Source organism: Hordeum vulgare, chromosome 2H (genome assembly GCF_904849725.1).
Source record: "Hordeum vulgare subsp. vulgare chromosome 2H, MorexV3_pseudomolecules_assembly, whole genome shotgun sequence".
NCBI classification, from domain to species: domain Eukaryota; kingdom Viridiplantae; phylum Streptophyta; class Magnoliopsida; order Poales; family Poaceae; genus Hordeum; species Hordeum vulgare.
Genome location: NC_058519.1, coordinates 198,179,032 through 198,199,125, shown reverse-complemented (window position 1 = coordinate 198,199,125; position 20,094 = coordinate 198,179,032). Strand labels below are relative to the sequence as shown.

At 48.6% G+C, this 20,094-nt stretch overlaps 2 protein-coding genes across 3 annotated transcripts; one reads left to right on the top strand and one right to left on the bottom strand.

Annotated features, from left to right (window-relative positions):
- Positions 1–3,115: 3,115 nt before the first annotated feature.
- LOC123426119 (cysteine-rich receptor-like protein kinase 6) lies at positions 3,116–4,036 on the bottom strand. The gene has a single exon (XM_045109904.1). It carries the CDS (start codon positions 4,034–4,036, stop codon positions 3,182–3,184), a length of 855 nt encoding a protein of 284 aa, XP_044965839.1. The 3' UTR covers positions 3,116–3,181.
- A 294-nt stretch (positions 4,037–4,330) lies between these two features.
- Positions 4,331–13,900, top strand: LOC123425822 (putative receptor-like protein kinase At4g00960). 2 transcript variants are annotated; one of them, XM_045109558.1, is made up of 7 exons: positions 4,331–5,192; positions 5,286–5,408; positions 5,510–5,631; positions 5,712–5,931; positions 10,401–10,638; positions 10,725–10,878; positions 13,606–13,900. In XM_045109558.1, exons 1-7 carry the CDS (start codon positions 4,352–4,354, stop codon positions 13,834–13,836), a joined length of 1,929 nt encoding a protein of 642 aa, XP_044965493.1. In that variant the 5' UTR covers positions 4,331–4,351; the 3' UTR covers positions 13,837–13,900. The 2 variants fall into 2 exon arrangements, with proteins under 2 accessions (XP_044965493.1, XP_044965492.1); XM_045109557.1 differs by having other exon boundaries at positions 10,398–10,638.
- Positions 13,901–20,094: the final 6,194 nt, after the last annotated feature.

The following is a 20,094-nucleotide window of genomic DNA, read 5'->3' as shown; positions in this document are numbered from 1 at the left end:
AATTGAATTTTTGTGAGCATTGTATCTTCGGCAAGCACAAGAGGGTGAAGTTCAACACTTCGACTCATACAACTGAAGGTATTCTTGATTATGTGCATTCTGATTTATGGGGACCATCTCGCAAAAGGTCATTAGGTGGTGCTCGTTACATGTTGACTATTATTGATGATTATTCGAGAAAGGTTTGGCCTTATTTCTTGAAGCATAAATGGCAAGCTTTCTCAGCTTTTAAGGAGTGGAAGATTATGATTGAGAGACAAACTGAAAAGAAGGTAAAAATACTTCGCACTGATAATGGTATGGAATTCTGTTCTAAGCAATTTGGGAATTATTGCAAGTCTGAAGGCATTGTCAGACACCACACCGTTCCTTATACTCCTCAACAAAACGGTGTTGCTGAGCGTATGAACAGGACCATTATTTCCAAAGCCCGTTGCATGTTGTCCAATGCAGGTTTGCATAGGCGTTTTTGGGCTGAGGCCGCTCCCACTGCTTGTTATCTCATCAACCGTTCACCATCTATTCCTCTTAATAAGAAAACTCCAATTGAGGTATGGTCTGGTTCACCTGCTGATTATTCACAGTTGAGAGTTTTTGGTTGCACTGCTTATGCTCATGTTGATAATGGGAAGTTGGAGCCTAGGGTTGTTAAGTGCATCTTTCTTGGTTACAAATCTGGTGTTAAAGGTTTTAAATTGTGGAATCCTAAAACACAAAAGATTGTTATTAGCAGGAACGTTATCTTTAATGAATCTGCTATGTTACATGATGTTGCATCTACTAATGTTCCAATTGAGAGTGAACATCAGTCTACTGTTCAGCAGCCTACTGTTCAGGTGGAGCATGTTATCGATTCAGGTGATACTTCTGATAAGGAAAATGCTGATGCACATGATGAACCCGTCTTTGATGATGAACATGTCACTCCAAATCAGCCTATTGTTCCACCAAGTTGGAATCGCGCACGTGACAGAGTTAGGCGGGGTATTAATGCACCTAAGAGGTTAATTGAGGAGTGCAATATTGTTTCTTTTGCTTTATCTGTTGCAGAAGAAATTGAAGGTAATGCTGAGCCTTCTTCATATTCCAAGGCTATTATTTCTGGTGATAGTAATAAGTGGATGACTGCTATGCATGATGAGATGGAATCACTTGAAAAGAATGGCACTTGGGATTTGATAAGATTACCTAGAGAGAAGAAACCTATTCGTTGTAAGTGGGTTTTTTAAAATAAAGGAAGGTGTTTCTCCTTATGATGAGGCAAGATATAAAGCAAGGTTGGTTGCTAAAGGTTATAGCCAAATTCCAGGTATTGACTATAACGAAGTCTTTTCTCCTGTTGTGAAGCATAGCTCTATTCGCACTTTACTTAGTATTGTTGCCATGAATGATTTTGAGCTTGAACAATTGGATGTTAAAACTGCATTCTTACATGGAGAATTGGAAGAGGATATTTATATGGAACAACCTGAAGGTTTTGTTATTCCTGGAAAAGAAAAGCTTGTCTGTAAGTTAAAGAAATCTCTTTACGGATTGAAGCAATCCCCTCGACAGTGGTACAAGAGATTTGACACCTTTATGCTCTCTCAAGGTTTCAATCGGTCTAATTATGATAGCTGTGTTTATTTGAAAACTGTCAATGATTCAACTATTTATTTGCTCCTTTATGTTGATGATATGTTAATTGCTGCAAAGAGCATGTCAGAGATTGATGAACTAAAGAAGCAATTGAGTAATGAATTTGAGATGAAGGATTTGGGTGCAGCAAAGAAAATACTTGGCATGGAAATATCCAGAGATAGACCGTCTGGAAAATTATATCTCAGTCAGAAGGGATATATTGATAAAGTTCTTCGTCGTTTTAATATGCATAATGCCAAGCCAGTAAGTACTCCGTTAGCTGCACACTTCAAATTATCATCAGCCTTATGTCCTGAGTCAGATGCAGATATTGGGTACATGTCTAGAGTTCCCTATTCGAGTGCAGTTGGTTCACTTATGTATGCCATGGTTTGTTCTCGTCCGGATTTATCTTATGCACTGAGTGTTGTTAGTAGATACATGGCTAATCCTGGAAAAGAGCATTGGAATGCAGTTCAGTGGATTTTCAGATACATGCGAGGTACTTCTAATGCTTATTTACAGTTTGGGAAAACTAGAGATGGACTTGTTGGTTTTGTTGATTCTGATTTTGCTGGTGATTTGGATAAGAGAAGATCGCTCACAGGTTATGTTTTCACCATTGGTGGTTGTGCTGTGAGTTGGAGAGCAACTTTGCAGTCTATTGTGGCTTGCTCCACTACTGATGCCGAGTATATGGCTATTTCTGAGGCATGTAAAGAAGCTATCTGGTTGAGAGGTTTGTACACTGAGCTTTGTGGAGATTCATCTTGCCCTACCATATTTTCTGACAGTCAAAGTGCTATATATCTTACAAAGAATTCAATGTATCATGAGAGAACAAAACACATTGATGTCAGATTTCACTATGTTCGAGATGTTGTTGCTAAAGGTGATTTGAAGGTATGCAAGATAAGTACTCATGATAATCCTGCTGATATGATGACAAAGCCAGTTCCTACCAATAAGTTTGAGCTTTGCTCAGGCTTAGTTGGTATTTCTCACTAGTCCTATGAACTTTGACGCACAAGGTGTTTAAGCTGATTTGGATGGAGTTATGCACTTTCTTCGACTACTGGAGGGAATTTGGCTCAAGGTGGAGATTGTTAAATTGTGATTCAAATTCTACCGTATTGGACTAGACGTAGTACAAACGGTGTGGGCCTTTGCGTTGGTACCGACGCGTACGAGTACAACTCGTTTACTTGTCCTCCAAGGACTCTTCTGTATTGCCCCTCATATATACTCCATGTAGTCGCATCTAAAGACGGTCTGTCGCCTCGTGCTTGTAATACTCCTCCTCATAGTGATTGCGCCTTCGTGCGTCCGTGGTTTTCTTCCGCAAGGGTTTTCACGTAAAAATCTGTATCTCTTGTGTCTCGTTGATCTCGTTTTATCTAACAATAACTGTTTCAACTTTATATTAGTTTTAGTATAAGATTGTATTAAAATTTAAACATTTATTTTGGGACAGAGGAAGTACTGTATAGCTAGTGAATGATTGCTAAATGACTCATCAGTACTAATGGAAATCTTCCATGGAACAAGGTAATCTGTCACGCTAGCGACCGGATAAAACATACCAAGACTCACCTCCGGCGACCGGCCCTGGAGTTGGAACCGCGGGCCCAACTGCAGGCGCAGGCGCTGGCGAGCTCGGCGGCGGCGCTGCCAGCCTGACCATCACCGGGCCGCCGAGGAAGGAGTACGTCTCGTATCGGTAGCTGCACCTGACCCCAAGTGATCTCGCTCCGACGCGGTCGGCGAGCCGCCTCGGCATACTGGCGATGAGTCCGGCGAGGCAACCACGGCACCTCGCCGGCGTCATGTCCGGCGTGCACTGCGCCCAGCTGTACACCCTGGTGAACTGGCCGCCGAGGTCGGCCTCCCCGGACGCGTACCGCCGCGTGGAGTTGTACGCCGCGTAGTCTGCGGTGGCGTTCACGACCGCGGCCGCCTGGCGGTTGAACCGCCCGGGGTCGGACGTGACGTTCTGGTTGTTGACGCGGTTCGTCCTCCCGACGCTGTCCAAGGAGGAGAGGGAGGTGGCGTTGGAGGTGTAGTAGAGCGCGCAGGGGTCGTAGTAGATGGCGGCGTCCCTGTCGTAGGCGCACTGGTTCTGCACGTCCTGGAACGCCATGGCGAGGCAGCCGGAGCAGGCCGTGGCGTTGGCGTCGCCCCGGCAGAGCGCGAGCGCCCAGACCTTGTCCGGGGCGGCGCCGACCACGGCGGTGGCGAAGAGGTCCGTGGACGACGAGATGTTCCTGGGCAGCGCCGCGGCGACGAGGCCCAGGTTGGCCTGGTACGTGCTGTTGGCCGTGAAGTTGGCTGCCGTGCCGCACACCTGCCACGGATACGCCGCGGCGCGCCGCGCCAGCAGCACGACGGCGAGGGATAGCAGGACGAGGTGGCTCATCGTGTCTTGTGTAGTGTGTGTGGCATTGGCAGGTAGGTCAAGGAAACGGGGCACTGGAGAGTGGAGACAAAGACCGAGAAGATGGACTGACCGCAGCCCGTCAACCCAATCAAATCTTCGACCACCCAACCCGACGGTAGCGATCCCAATCAGAGCCGAAACCTCGTGCCCCAAGTTGCGTTCAACGACTAGTGTACCTTTTTTTTTTTCCGGATGAAGTTGCATGGCAATCCCGGAGCTGTTGTCGATTGTGCAGCCAACTCGTGCCTGATTCCCGCTTCCTACCATCTCTTCCGTTTGCTGCCAGAGACAACCATGCTCGGCGGCTACCTCCTTCTTCTCGCGCTCGTGCTGTTGCCGCTGGCCGCGGCCCAGCCGACGACGCAGTGGCAGTCCACGACGTGCGCCAGCGGCGCCTACGCGGCCAACAGCACCTACCAGACGAACCTGGGCCTGCTGGCCGCGGCGCTACCGGCCAACGCCTCGGCCTCGCCGGCCGGCTTCGCCACGGCCACCGTGGGCGTGGTGCCGGACCTCATCTCCGCGCTCGCGCTCTGCCGTGGCGACACCAACGCCTCGTCCTTCCGCGCCTGCGTCGCGGCGGGCTTCCCCGGGGCGCAGCGCGGCTGCCCCAACAGGAAGGACGTCGCCATCTACCAGGACGACTGCGTCCTCCGCTTCTCCGACCAGCGGTTCCTGGACTTGGTCGGCGTGGAATCCCCCGCCGGCACCTACTCCTGGGACGAGGAGAAGCTCACAGCCCCCGCGGCCTGGTTCAACGCCGCCGCCCTCGCGCTCCTCAACGCGACGGTCGACCAGGCCGTGGCCGCGCGCGGCGACCCCGCCAAGAAGCACTTCGCCACGGGCGAGGAGAGCTTCGACGCGACCTACTACCCAAAGATTTACGGGCTGGCGCAGTGCGCGCCGGAAATGACGGCCGCGCAGTGCCGGAGCTGCCTCTGCGGCTTCGTCGGAGCCGCGCCGTGGTTCTTGTTCCGGAACGGGAGGTCTGGCGGCCGAGCTCTTGGGGTATGGTGCAACCTGAGGTACAGTGTGAGCCCGTTCTACAGGGGCGGCGCCATGGTGAAGCTTTCGGCGCCACCGGCGCCAGCACCCGCAGCCGTGCCTTCCATTGCTACCGCAGAGACGCCAACAGGTCGGGTCACTCATATTGCGTTCCTAATCTCGCGCAAATTTCACATCATATTACGCGCTTGAAATCTCCGTTTGATGTTGGAATTCAATGCAGGGAGGAATGGGAGAGTGGCAGGGATCTCTACAGGCGTGGCTTGTTTCGCTGCCTTGATGTTGATTCTTGCAGTCTTTGCTTTCATTCGCTTCAAGAGAAGAAAGGCTAAGAAGCATGACGACTGTCAGTAGAGTAACTTGTCAATTGCTCAAATCACTACGTATCACTAGTAGTACAATATAATGTATGTAGTGACGTCTCTGTCTTATGTGTGTGTGCAACAGCATTTAACAGGATGGCGAGAGGGAAGTGCACAATCTACGATTTTCCGACGCTGCAAGAGGCAACCGGCAACTTCTCAGAGAAGCATAAGCTTGGAGAAGGCGGTTTCGGGACCGTATACAAGGTAAATAGACAAGCAGGAATAAAGAGTAGAACTATTTCTAGCACTATGTTCTTGTACTGAAAAAAGAAGCTCTGCTTCAGGGAAACCTCCAAGACGGGCAAGAAATAGCAGTGAAGAAACTTATAGATGGTACTGCTGCTACTGGACATGGACTGGATCAGATACGCAATGAGGTGCTGGTATTGACACAGCTCCAGCACAAGAACCTTGTTAGATTGCTCGGGTTCTGCCTGCATCAGAAGGAGATGCTACTTGTTTACGAATACATCAGGAACGGGAGCCTCGACAAGTTCCTTTTTGGTACTGTATTTCCCTGCAACCTTTCCACTCACATCTCCATGTACTCAGAACTATTTTAATGCTCCTCTGAGTTATACTATGCGTTTCAGAATATTGTGCGATTTGAAACTCGAAACTATTTTTTTTTAGAAAGAAAGGATAACCTCCGGCCTCTGCATCATACAGCCCCTTTGTTGAAGATAATCAAATGAATCTCGGTTCAACATAGTCTTCGATAAAGCAGTAAATACGCAAAAGTAAACCAAAAAGTGCCACAACCGATAAAATAGGCCTAGATGCCTAACCATCTATCCTATCACTGGACTGCCATCCAAACCGGTTGTAGATATCCCTTGCTACCGTCTCCCATTGGATAGATCCGGTAACCAAAGGCTCCCTGGTTTCCGCATGAGTGAATAATGACCACGTACGGATCAAGACCGCCACTCCGTGTAATAACTGCAAAAAATAAGTACTGATTTTTTTTTATTTTTTTTTTAGAAAAGGAGGTCGAGCCCCGGCCTCTGCATCGAGTGATGCATACGGCCATATATTATTAGCCAAAAAAAGTCTCCACCGAGTACAAAATGTCTGAAGCAAAAAGGGAAAAGAAGAAAAGAACGATACAAGGCATTACTCATGCCCAAGCCGGAGATGGCAAACAAATAAATAGATGACTAAACACCTATCCTATTAACATGACGCCATCCAAACCGGTTGAAGATACCCTGTGCTACCATCTCCCATCGGACACACCCAGTACCCATAGGTTCCCTGGCGACCACAGGAGTGAGTGATGACCAAGTGCGGATCAGTGCGGTAGCTCTGTGAATAACCTGCAGGAAGTGAAAATCGCGTTGTCTGTTAAACACCAAGTCATTCCTGCAATTCCAAATTGCCCACAACAGTGCACAAGACCCCACGCGAATAAGTTTAGCAGAATGTACATCCACCTCATTTAGCCACATCCCAAATAACGTGGTTATACTGTTTGGAGGAATGATGTTAAAAGCAATATGTAGCGAACGCTAAACCAGCTTAGCCATAGGACAAGTAAGAAAGAGGTGTTGTATTGTTTCTTTAGCCGGACAGAAACTGCATCTAGAGTTACTATTCTAATTTCGCTTGGCAAGATTATCTTTCGTTAGAATTACCCCTTTATGAACAAACCACATAAAGACTTTGACTCTAAGAGGGACTTTGATCTTCCAAATATGTGCCGATTTTGGAATATGTGTAGAATCGATGAGATTCAAATACATCGATTTAACCGTGAATATTCCATTGCTAGTCAACTTCCAATATACAAGGTCAGGAGTGTGAGACAGGTTGACATCCATCAACCTTCTCACAAGATGCAGCCAGCTGATCCATCTACTCCCAATAAGAGATCTGCGGAATTGAATATTCAGAGGAATCTCGCTAAGTACTGACGCAACGGATGCTTGCTGCCGTTGTGCAATATGGTACAGCTGCGAATATTGAAATGCTAGAGGCATCTCCCCTAACCAAGTATCTTCCCAGAAGCTAGTCGATTCACCATTACCAATGATGAATCTAGTTCTACAGAAGAAAGCATTTTTAGTCCGCATCAACCCTCTCCAGAAAGGAGAATCGTTGGATGAGCTGTAACCTGAGATAATGATTTGTTCTGTAAGTACTTGTTCTTCAAAATTTGTACCCACATACCTTCGGTTTCCGAAGATAATCTAAACAGCCATCTGCTGAGTAGACACCTATTTTTAATCTCTAAATTTTCAATTCCTAAACCACCCTGATCTTTGGGTCTACAAATAATATCCCATCTAGTCAGCCTATACTTGACCTTAAGCTCATCACTTTGCCAGAAGAACCGGGATCGATAGAAATCCAGTCTTTTCCGTACCCCAACGGGAACTTCGAAGAAGGATAGGAGAAACATGGGCATACTCGTTAGTACTGAGTTTATCAGCACTAGCCGTCCTCCATAAGAAAGAAGCTTGCCCTTCCAGCAACTCAGCTTTTTCTCAAAGCGATCCTCGATACATTTCCATTCCTTGTTTGATAAATGTCGGTGATGAATAGGAATCCCTAAATACGTAAAGGGTAATTTCCCAGTTTCACAACCGAACAATTGATTATAAGTGTGTTGTTCACTTTTGGCTCTACCAAAACAGAACACCTCACTTTTATTGAAGTTAATTTTCAGCCCAGATAGCTGCTCAAACAGGCAAAGTATGAGTTTCAAATTCCTAGCTTTAACCAGGTCATGTTCCATAAACAGAATGGTGTCATCGGCATATTGTAGTATCGAAACTCCCCCATCCACAAGGTGCGGGATGAGCCCCCCAATCATATCCTTATCCTTAGCCCTCTTAATCAAAAGGGCCAACATGTCAGCAACAATGTTGAATAGAATAGGGGACATTGGGTCCCCTTGCCGGAGACCCTTGAGTGTCTGAAAGAAGTGACCTACGTCATCATTAACCTTAATCCCGACACTGCCATTTTTGATGAAACAATCGACATGCTTTCTCCAGAGCTCATCGAACCCCTTCATACGAAGGGTTTGCTGCAAAAAAGACCATTTGACTTTATCATAGGCCTTTTCAAAATCCACCTTGAAGATAACACCATCAAGTTTCTTCGAATGGATTTCGTGCAGTGTTTCATGTAGCACAACGACACCTTCCAAAATGTTCCGCCCAGGCATAAAGGCTGTTTGCGTAGATTGCACAACGGAATGTGCCATCTTTGTTAACCTATCTGTTCCCACCTTCGTGAAAATTTTGAAACTGACGTTAAGCAAACAGATTGGGCGAAACTGCTCAATACGAGTCGCCCCCTCTTTCTTTGGTAACAACGTAATAGTACCAAAATTCAAATGAAAGAGTTGAAGCTGACCTGCATACAAATCATGAAACATTGCCATAAGATCCTCCTTGATAATATGCCAACATTTCTTGTAAAACTCAGCCGGAAACCCGTCTGGCCCAGGAGCTTTACCACTCTTCATCTCCCCGATAGCCTCCAACACCTCTTTCTCCGTAAAAGGGGCTGATAATAACTCATTGTCAGACTCTCCGACTTGAGGTATATCCGCCACTTGATGCTCATCCATAGTCACAAAACTATGGTTAGAAGCACCAAATAACTTTTTGTAATAATTAGAGATATACAATTTTAGGTTCTCATGACCTACAATCGTTCCTTCATCTTGCTCGAGCTGAATGATTCTCTTTTTCCGATGCTTGCCATTAGCAATCAGGTGAAAAATTTTAGTATTATTATCCCCATGAACAATCGCCCGAACTTTAGCTCTGCTCGCCCATTCCGATTCCTCTTCTCTAAGGAGAGCTCTAAGACTTTGTTCAGCCTGATTCTTTAATGATCTCTCATTAAAATCCAGGATAATAGTCTCAGCCTTACGGTCGAGATCGTCTATAAGTTTAATGAGCCTGCCTTGCTCATCCTTATAGCTCCCAGAGACGTTCTTAGCCCAACCACGAAGGTATTGTCTAAGATGTCTAATTTTGTTTTGCCATCTATCAATGTTGGATGTCCCACCCAACTCTTGATTCCATTCCCGGGCAACCAAATCTAAAAACCCCTCCCTAGTAAACCAGCTTAGCTCAAAGGAGAAACCTAATTTGTTGCCCATATGTATAGCACTACCAGAGTCCAGCAGCAAAGGTGTGTGGTCGGAAATTGCTCTCTGAAGCGCTCGCACCGTTACTAGGGGGAATTTCTGTTCCCATTCAGTGCTAGTAAGAACCCTGTCTAGTTTCTCGAAAGTCTAGTTTTGAAGGGAGTTGGCCCAAGTAAATTTTCTACCTGAGAGCTCAATCTCCCTAAGATCGAGGCTCTCAATAATAGAGTTAAACATAAAAGGCCATCTGCCATCAAAATTGTCATTGTTCTTTTCGTCAGCTCTCCTAATGATATTGAAATCACCACCAATCAACAACGGCAATTTCTCATCACATATCCGAACTAGATCAGCCAGAAATTCAGATTTAAGCTCCTGTTGAGCAGCCCCATACACTGCAACCAGAGCCCATTGGAATCCATCCACTTTGAATTTAATTCGGAATTTAACCACAAAATCCCCCAGTACCACTTCCTGAACATGTCTGTTAAAAACCACATCATTCCTGCAATTCCATATAGCCCAAATAAGTGAGAAACTCCTATACGGATGTGTCTTGCAATCATCGTATCGACTCCATCTACCCACGTTTCAAATAACGTGTTCATACTATCCGGAGGTGTAATGTTAAAGGCTATACGAATTGTTTGTCATAGAACTCTGGCAAGTGGACAATGGAGAAATAGTGCAGAAACTCGGAGCTATATTTGGCGCTAGGTCAGGTCTCATGAAAAATTAGCTGATGATGTAGGGAATTACTGTAGTTTCCATTAGCAAAGTTACTACGTAGAATGACTGTCTACTCCATGTTATTTTTCGTCAATGCAGCTTCTAATAAAACTTGAACAATACGTTGCAGCAGATGCTAGTCGAAGAAATACACTAAACTGGGATGAAGAGTACAACATCGTTCTTGGAATTGCCAAGGGCATAATGTATCTTCACGAGGACTCGAGCGTAAGGATCATCCACCGAGACCTGAAAGCCAACAACATTCTGCTTGACGATGCCATGGATCCCAAGATTGCGGACTTCGGGTTAGCTAGGTTGCAAGTCGGAGGCCATACTCAAACCATGACAGCTAGAGTTGTTGGAACATAGTAAGCAACTGAATACAAAAAGGGCTTTAGTATATTGCAGGTGTCAGGACGTGTGCTTCTATGCCTAACTGATAAATCATCTGCAGCGGGTATATGGCGCCAGAGTACGCAATACACGGAAACGTGTCGCCAAAGATCGACATTTTCAGCTTTGGTGTCTTGGTGCTTGAAATTGTAACCAAGAGGAGCAACTGCGGTTCAAATGATTGCGAGACGGACACGGTGAATCTCCTAAGTGATGTAAGTGGATCTGTGAATCGCAAATAAGTGTCTTAAATTTAATATAACTTTATAATAGAGCTAATATATATTTGAGACACTTATTTTAAAACAGAGGAAGTATTTATTTTTAACGAGTTTGCCGCGCGCTGGTCGCCTGGTTTGGCGCGTCGGGCATCGCTGGCTCCAGCAGTAGCTATAAAATGCAGCGCGCGCTCCGCTCGAGCAGCGCCCAAAAATACAGCGCGCGCCGCTGCAGCAGCGCCCAAAATGCAATAAAACATTCATCAAAATGCAATAACATGTGAAATTTAACACAAACAAGTAGATGAATAAAAGTCATGCCCACAAGTTCATCCAACCAAGTTCAAAATGCAAACCAAGTTTAAAATACAAGTTCATCCAATAAAGTTGAAGACATATAAGACATCAATCATCTTCCTCGTCGTCTTCCTCTTCTTCCGAAGACGATTCTTCCGCCTTCGAAGATGAATCTTCCTCCCTAACTTCATCATGCACCGCATCACGTGTAGCTCCGACGGTCTTGGCAAGATCTTCAACGGCATTTTCATGGGTATGTGTGTGAGGCACATCGAAAGACATTCCACCCATGGCCGGTGGTGCACCCATGCCGCCCATGAGAGAAGCAAAACTCATGCCACCCATGCCTCCCATAGCGTTGGAGGGTGCTCCAAAGCCACCCATGGCGCCGAAGCCACCGCCACCCATGCCGCCAAGGACACCGCCACCCATGCCTCCCATGGCGTCGAGGCCCATGCCTCCCATGGCGCCGAGCCCACCGCCACCCATGCCGCCAAGGCCACCGCCACCCATTGTGCGGATCATGGCTCTTTTTTGAATCAACACTTCTTCACGGGCAAGGTTGACATATTTCTTTTGCGCATCATTGAACAAAGAGTGTCCAAGAAGAACAAGTGCTTTTCCCATTCCAACAACTTAGCTCGCTCCTCCATGCCCACCTTCCTCTCCTTCAATGCCACTTTCCTCTCCTCGGCGGCCACCCTCCTCTCCTCGGCCGCCAACCTCCTCTCCTCGGCCGCGGCATCTTGGTTCCTTGCCATTTTCCTCACCTCGTTGGCTTCTTTTCTTGCCTTCACAATAGCTTCCATAGCATTTGTGAGCTCATCATCTCCTTTCCTCTTCTTCTTTTCGGTTTTGTCCTTCTTGCACCCATCCGATCGTTTTGGTTTCGAGTATGAAACCGAGTTGGTTGTGGGGCTTCTCTTGCCGTCATCAGTTGATGCATCATCCTCCTCCTCATCATCATTCAACTCAATTGTGCGTTTGCGTTTATTGCTCAAATGCAAATCATCCAAATCTTCACGCTTCTTCCATTTCTCATCATCCTTCAACACTTCGTAGCAATGAGGCAAGGTAAAGATTTTTCCTTTCTTGATCTTCCCCTTCTTGGTTGTCCTCGTCTCTTCTTTGAACAAGTTTTGGGCAATGTTGTACTACAAGAAAAACAAAACAAGTTAGCACTTCGGACATCAAAAACAAGTATGATGAACATGTATGAGATGCCACTTACTCTATCATCCTCATTTGTGCCACTTGGGTTAAGCTTGTCAACTGCCTTTTGTGCGGCCGCCCACTTTTGACAATCCGAGTTGATTGTCGACCATCGGGACCGAAGTGATCTCTCGGAGCGGTCAATTCCACTCACGTTCTGAGCATCAAAGTGTTCTTTCATTCGCCCCCAATAAGCATCTCTACTTTGATCACCTCCAACGGATGGATCCCTCGACACTTGCAACCAAGTATTGCATAGTAATTTGTCATCGTTGGTGGTGTAATTGCCCGCTCTTCCTTTTGGCGCCTCGATAATGCCCTCACCCTCCTCGTCCACCTCAAACTCATGGTCGTCCAAATGGATGTCATTGGTTTGAGACCAATGCGAATTGTTGGACCCAACACCCATAGTTGACATGTATGCATCATCGTTGAGACTACAAAGTTTTGTGACAATGCAAATAAGCTATCTATATGATGATGCATTGAAAAAATAACAAGAAAATAAAAGTTGGAATTTTTTTCACCTTGGGGGCATTTCATCGAACACGTGGTGCGCGTCCGCCGCCGGCTCAACGAGTGAGCTCGCCGGCGCTTCGGTAGACGCCGCGACCGGCCGGCGCACTGCAACCTTCTTCTTCGGCTTCGAGCTGCCGGAGCCGTCCGTCGTCTTCTTCTTCGCGGATGTTTTTTCCTTTCTTCCGCTCTAACGGTGCGGCGGCGGCACGGGACGGCGCCGGCGCGACGCCACCCGTCGTCGTGGTCATCCGTGGCGGCAAGAAGAGGCTGCGCGCGAGGCCGACGGTCGGCGGAGCTCCGGCGGTGGCGGCGGCGCCAGCGCCAACGCCCGCCGCGCTAGGATTTTCGACGGAGGCGGCGGCGGGGGGTCGCGGCTGTACAGCGGGGTCAGCGGGGCGCTGGTGTGCGCGTCCATGGTGGCAGGGGCGCTGGCGCCGGCGCGCGCGGGAGAAAGGAGGAAGAATAGGGAGAGTTCGCGCGCGCGCTCGAGTCTGCCGCGCGCCGAAGTGGACGTCCGAAATACACAGTACGGGATGGGGCTATGACCAGCGCGCCCAAATCGTTTTAGCGCGCGCGGTTTTAGCGTGCCCGCTGGAGCTGTCCGCCGCGCTGCGCGCGCGCTATATTTACTTTTTTACCGCGCGACGCTAGTATAACGTGGCTGTTGGAGATGCTCTAACAAACTGATGGAAACAGGTATGGACTTGTTGGACCAAAGGGATGATATCGCAGATGATTGATGAATCACTGGAAGGACATCCCCGAATCCAGGCGCTAAGATGTATCCACATTGGGTTGCTGTGCGTCCAAGCAGACCCTGACGACAGGCCTGACATCCCATCCGTCATTTTCATGCTGAACAGGGAAGATATGAAGCTTCAGCCACCAGCACAGCCTGCATTCTTCTGGATTTTTTCACTCTTTTAATTCAGGAGACGAAAGTAATGTATAAAATAAACTCGATCTGAAACTATTTCATAATCTGACCCTTCTAAAAACGTCAGAACCCGTGACGTTGCTGATGTACATAAAAATGCCTGTCTACCGCGGCGTTTTCGATCCACATTCAAACGCCAGCCAGTCTAGCTTGCGTTGTAGATCATCTACAAACACCACCCTCACTGGCGTTTCTAGACAGGTGCCAAACGTCATTATGCATGGCGTTTCTTACTCATCCCTGCATGCATGCACATGTAGACTCGGTTAAACTATTCCGCGAGGCCATGCAAAGCAAGCTGTAGACTTGGTTAAACTATTCCGCGAGGCCATGCATGCACCTGTAGACTCGGTTAAACTATTCGGTGCATGGGCCTGGCTACTGTTTCGCCTTCCGTATGTGCATAAGTGCATCGCATGACTGTTCTTTGCGCTGCATGCATGTGTGTGGTCTGGCACGATCGGTGGACTATATCTAGCTAGCTTGCCAGGGCAATGTTGGATCACTCGACATGGACAGCAGCAGGATCGCAACCAATTGAACATCACGTACTTATGATGTTTACTTACTACTCCCTCCGTTCGGAAATATAAGACCTTTTAAAGTTTTGACTATAGACTACACACGAAGTAAAATAAGAAAATCTACACATTAAAATATGACTACATACATCCGTATGTAGTATATAACGGAATCTCTAAAAGGTCTTATATTTAAGAACGGAGGGAGTATTAAGTACGTATACATGCCTGATGTAGTGAGATGGAAAGTATCGGGTGATACCAACCCTCAAATGCTACCGTGATACCAACTATCAAAATTCAAATTTAGACATATCAAAAAATTAAAAAAAACATGGATGTTCGCAACATATACGTCGACAACCCTTAAAAAATTCAGATCGAGATTCAGTATACACAAAGAGAAACAAAAAAGACAAATCCATCAAATCCATCACAAATAGTGTCAAAAGAAGACAAAGAAAAACGACAGTATTCAAATCTCAATTTGTCTTTTTATGTTTCTTCTTATGTATTTTGAATTTTGATCTGAACTTTGTAGAGGCAGTCGACTTATGTGTTGCAAACATCCATGATTTTTTTAGAATTTTTTGACATATCCAAATTTGAATTTTGAAAGTTGGTATCACGATAGCATTTGAGGGCTGGTACTACAGGTGTAGCTCGATCGGCCTAGGGCGTCGATGGATCGTCACGATTGTGTTTGGGCCGGGCATCCATGCAGCCGCATGAGCGGTACGTATCGGTGCAAAGTTATAATTGAGCGGAAAGCCTGCACTGGCTTGCATGCTTGCTTGCCCTTCCTTCCCGGTCTCCCTTCTCTCTCGGCAGCGTGCGCCATGGACCATGCACGCATCCATCTTCTTGCCTAGTTAATTACACTCGACGAGACAAGCGACAACGTCGTCAATCACCATACATGAAGATGATGAGCGATACACACTACTCGACCAGTTCAGTCAAAGCATTCTACATGTATGCAATACATACATGTTAAGCCGTATGCAATGCATGTTAGATACATGGTTTTCATCTATGCATGCATATGTACGTACAATTGTACATATTGCATGGAGGTGACACCACCTGCAGGTATTATCTTTGCCTGCATGCGGACGCCAGCACGGGCCGCGCGTGTCCATGTCACCTGCACATGGAGAAAACGCATCGAGTAGACGGCCTGGCCACCTCCTGCACGCATGCATGCATGCATCACTGTAGCTTGCTTTGCATGGCCTCGCGGAATAGTTTAACCGAGTCTACAGGTGCATGCATGCAGGGACGAGTAAGAAACGCCATGCATAATGGCGTTTGGCGCCTGTGTAGAAACGCCAGTGAGTGAGGGTGACGTTTCTAGATGACGTTTTTAGATGATCTGCAACGCGAGCTAGACTGGCGTCTGAATGTGGACCGGAAACGTCACGGTAGACAGACGTTTTTATATACACCAGCAACACCACTGGTTCTGGCGTTTCTAAAATGATCAGATCGTGAAATAGTTTCAGATCGAGTTCATTTTGTGCATTACTTTCGTCTCCTGGTCAAAACAATGAAAAAATCCCATTCTTCTTCGGCGAAGACTCGAACTCACCTTCTCCGCCAAGCCAGCAAGACATCTACGTGTACAACCGGTCTGAGGTGACCTTTGAAAATACCTCTGTGAATGAGCTCACAATTACTGACGCATATCCTAGATATTTTCTTCTATAGATTGTATCTTAGGTAAGCCAAAGATAAACAAGAGTTATCATCTGGCCTCGGCTCTTGCACAAAAAAGGCACTTTGAAACATCCAAACAACAAAATAAAGTATATTAAGCAACTAACTCGATGGCCGAACGCACAGAAATGAAGACAGGGAGATGCTAAGTTATGGCATACAAAAGGTCTCACTACATTGGAATCAAAATTAGAGTTTGTTTACGATATATTATTCGATATGGGACGTTAAATTGAGCGAATTTGACGGTCTAGATTCATTTTACTGCGCATGATCTTGTGTAGTACGAGGGTCATTTTCGTCATTGCTCTGTTTCAAACCGCGTCATGTGCTCCTTCTCAAAAGTAGTCCAACGGTAAAACGGAAACAGAAATATATCATTTGAGTCAAATTGTTCTATTCCACCCTTCTCATCCTACACCCTGCAACGCTAAGGCCAACTCCACCACACGACCCCATTCTATCCGACATCATCCGTTTAGGGTAAAATAGACAAACAGGTCGGCCCAGCGCGAGACGGTCCAAACCCATCCTATCCGTTTTGTGTCCGGCACAACCCATTTCGAACGCAAACTTGCGCGGGATTTGGGTCACGGCGGACATCAAAAGGACACGCGCTCGTCCGCGTCGGGGACGCATGGCAGGCGGCCACCAACCTCCCACCCACCCGCATCAACGCGCACGAGCGGACGGACTCACCTATCATCCGCCCAGGGGATGGTCGCGGTCCTTCTTAAATGAGGAAGCCGTGAACCGGTTGTCCACAGTTCCCCACGGCCTCCTCGAAACCCGACAGTTCCCTCCGCGAGCCCTAGCCTCCTCCTCGAACTCGCCAGTCGCCGCAGCCATGGGTCTGTGGAACTACGGCCGCAAGGGCACCCACGACCGCGAGGCTGACTCCTCGTCGGGACGCCGCCGTGGCTCCGTGAAGGAGGAGGTCGCCTCTCCACCGCGCTAGGCTGCGGCTCCCTTCACCATCGCTCCCAGGCCCGCCGGCCATCGCGACCGGCAGTACCTCAGCGTTGAGGTCTGCCGGCGCTACTGGAAGACGAGGACGCCGGTCCCGTGGAGCGATGTCCACCTCCCCAACGCGTGGCATCTCTCCGTCGACCGCATCCCCATCCCGTCGATGCCGATGAGCGGTCGTGCGCGCCGCGAGGAGATCGGGCGCCGTCGCCGCTTCCTCCCCGACGACCTCTACTACGACTCAAGGTACGCCGCCGACTCCACCCTCCGGGACACATGGCTCACGGACGAGCACGACGTGCAGCGTGCCTCCTACTTCGACGGGATGGTCGCGGGGCTGCGGCGGGCACGGGAGGTGCACGGGGTGTACAGGGGTGCGCGGCCTCATGCCCACGTCGTCGCCTTCCCTATCTCCGTCACCACCTCCACCTCCTTGCATGACGGAGGAGGAGGAGGCCCGGCTCATGCAGCGCGTCATGGAGGACTCCATGATGACGCATGATGAGCGCCAATGGCCGGGCCTGGACCGCGCCATGGTCGATGAAGGAGGAGGAGGTGGCCGCGTTCCCTCCGGAACTGGTGGGCGCGTCGTGGGGCTGGTCGTGCACCGCGCCGGAGATGACGCATGCAGTGGGGGCCGTGAACTGGTGCCCCATGCCACCACGGTCACCGAAGCGGGAGGCCTCGCCACGGGAGGAGGTGTTGTAGGCCAGCTTCCAGCACGTCCCCGCGCATGAGGGACCGCCGGCCCACCTCTGGTCGCCGCCGCCCTACGTCGACCTCGTCAGCGACGTCGTCGACGACGAGACCGGCGACCAGTGAAGACGGCGACGGCGACGACAACGACGTGGCTACTTTCTTTTATGTTAACTATGGCAAACTGAACCGTTTTGTGGTCGTGAAAATTGGACCTTTATTAATGTTAATCTGATTATGTTTTTAAGTTTTTATACTGCGTAGATGCGGTCGTACGGTGGACGCACGCACGACCCAACGGAGAGAGACGGACATGAATGAACCCATTATCCTCTCAAACGGACAAAATCTAATCAAACCGGACGTTTGTTTAGGATGGTGCTAAGGTTTGAGCCCCGGTCGACCGGATTGAGTCCTTTTGTCCCTACCTCGCGAGCGGCACTCTGCCTCCTTTCCCCAAACTTCTTGTCCACTTGCACTACCCCTTTGTGACTCACTCGGTCGTGTCACACCCAGCGTCCGTGGGCAGCGGCCGGAGACAGCCGCCCCTCGTCAGCCCCCTTCCTCCTCTCCTACCTCTCCCTCTTACCACCTGCCAGGCCCGACTGCGAGCAGCAATGGACGCCATCGAGAACCGGGCGTACCCACCTACCTGCGTCACCCGGGGACCACATTTGGCTGCTCTCCTGCAAGCTCGCTGGCCAGCACCTCCTCAACGAGCTTCGTGCACGAGAAGGAATAGAGTCGCGTGACTGCATGACAACAGACATGAGTTCTGCGACTTCATCCACCTCCTCACCGACAAGATATAGGTAACTTAGATGATCGATTTTTAATCCCGTGTGAAATAATTTGAGTACTATATATATATATATATATATATATAAGTGTTATGGTGATTGACGAGTTTACATGCCGTCCATCCACACTAATCTGACGGTGAAAAAATAAGAGTTACGAGAAGTGACGAAAATAAAATTACGGGAAATTACACGTAACAGTGGGATCAATACAAAATTTCGGTGGGATCAGTTACTTTACCATTCTTTCTCTTTTATAAAAAATAATATCTGTAATGATTTTTCAGATCCGACGGTTAGAAAAAATTAGAGACAGAGTTACACGAAATTACAAGTCATAACTCGTCAATCACTGTAAAAGAGCTCATAGATATTGAATCTTTGTTATTTCAATTTTGCTGCTACATAATACTTGGTTCATTTTGGATTGCAAGGGGAGAAATGGATGATAATCTATTAATTTCATGTTGTAGTAGCGAGAATTGATAGTGTTAAGTATTGTGATTAGTTAGAAAATATAAGATAAACTAAGATTTATTCTGTCTTGTCTTGTACTCCAAATTAATCATGTACTTCTATATATATGTCCATGAATCTCAAGCAATATAACAATTATTCCACCAATCCTTTTCTCTTTTAACATGGTATCTCTCGCAAGTTTCTAGACTTAGCCGCCTCCCACCGCTTCCGCCCCGCGCATCGTTCCGGGGCAGTCGGCCTCCATGATCGCCGCCGTGGGCCGTGCCGCCGTCTGCCAGTCTTGTTGACCGACTACCCGAGAGAGTCTTTTTTCCGATCTCTTGATCCGGGGTTTTCTCTTTTTCGTCGGCCACTTTGATCGGGTTTTCTTTCTCGGTTTCCAGTCTAAGATCGGTTTTTGTCGCCCACCGCCGCCATCGACTACCGCGCCTCTAATCCGACATCGGCGTTATCCGGCCTCTACACCGACCCGACGGCCTCGCGCGGTGCGGCGAGCCCTCACGGCCGTCAACCGCGCGTTTGCTCGCCCGTCGCCTTGCATCGGCCGTCGCCGCCCTTCTCCGACCGGGACTGCTTCATCATCACCCACCTTCATCGTCGGCCTCGCCGCCTGCCTCGGCCCGGCTGCTAGCTGGTGGCTGCGTCGGCCTCGCCGGCTGCCTCGCGCCGGCTGCATCGTCGGCCATGTCAGGCCGGCTGTCGGCTCCAGCTACGACCTTAATCGGCCGCGTGGGTCCGCCTATGGTGCAACCGTCATCGCCGACTTCATCTCAGACGGCGCCACCCTGCCTTGACCGAGCGACGTCCTCGACCTCGCGCACGGTCGGATTGATCACCCGCCCGCGTGCGATCCGCCACATCTATGCCATGCGACCGATCTGGCCTGTCAATTGCGCGCGCCTCCGCAGGTCCCGTGAAGACTGACCCGAGTAAAACGCGCCCTTCACAAATCGAGCACCGGGCTGCCGTAGCGTCTCCCCATCGAACCGCAGCGCCGCCGCCGCATGGTTCTTCTCGTGGCTGCACCAACCCGCGATCCGCCGCTACTCCGGCCCTTCGGGATGTA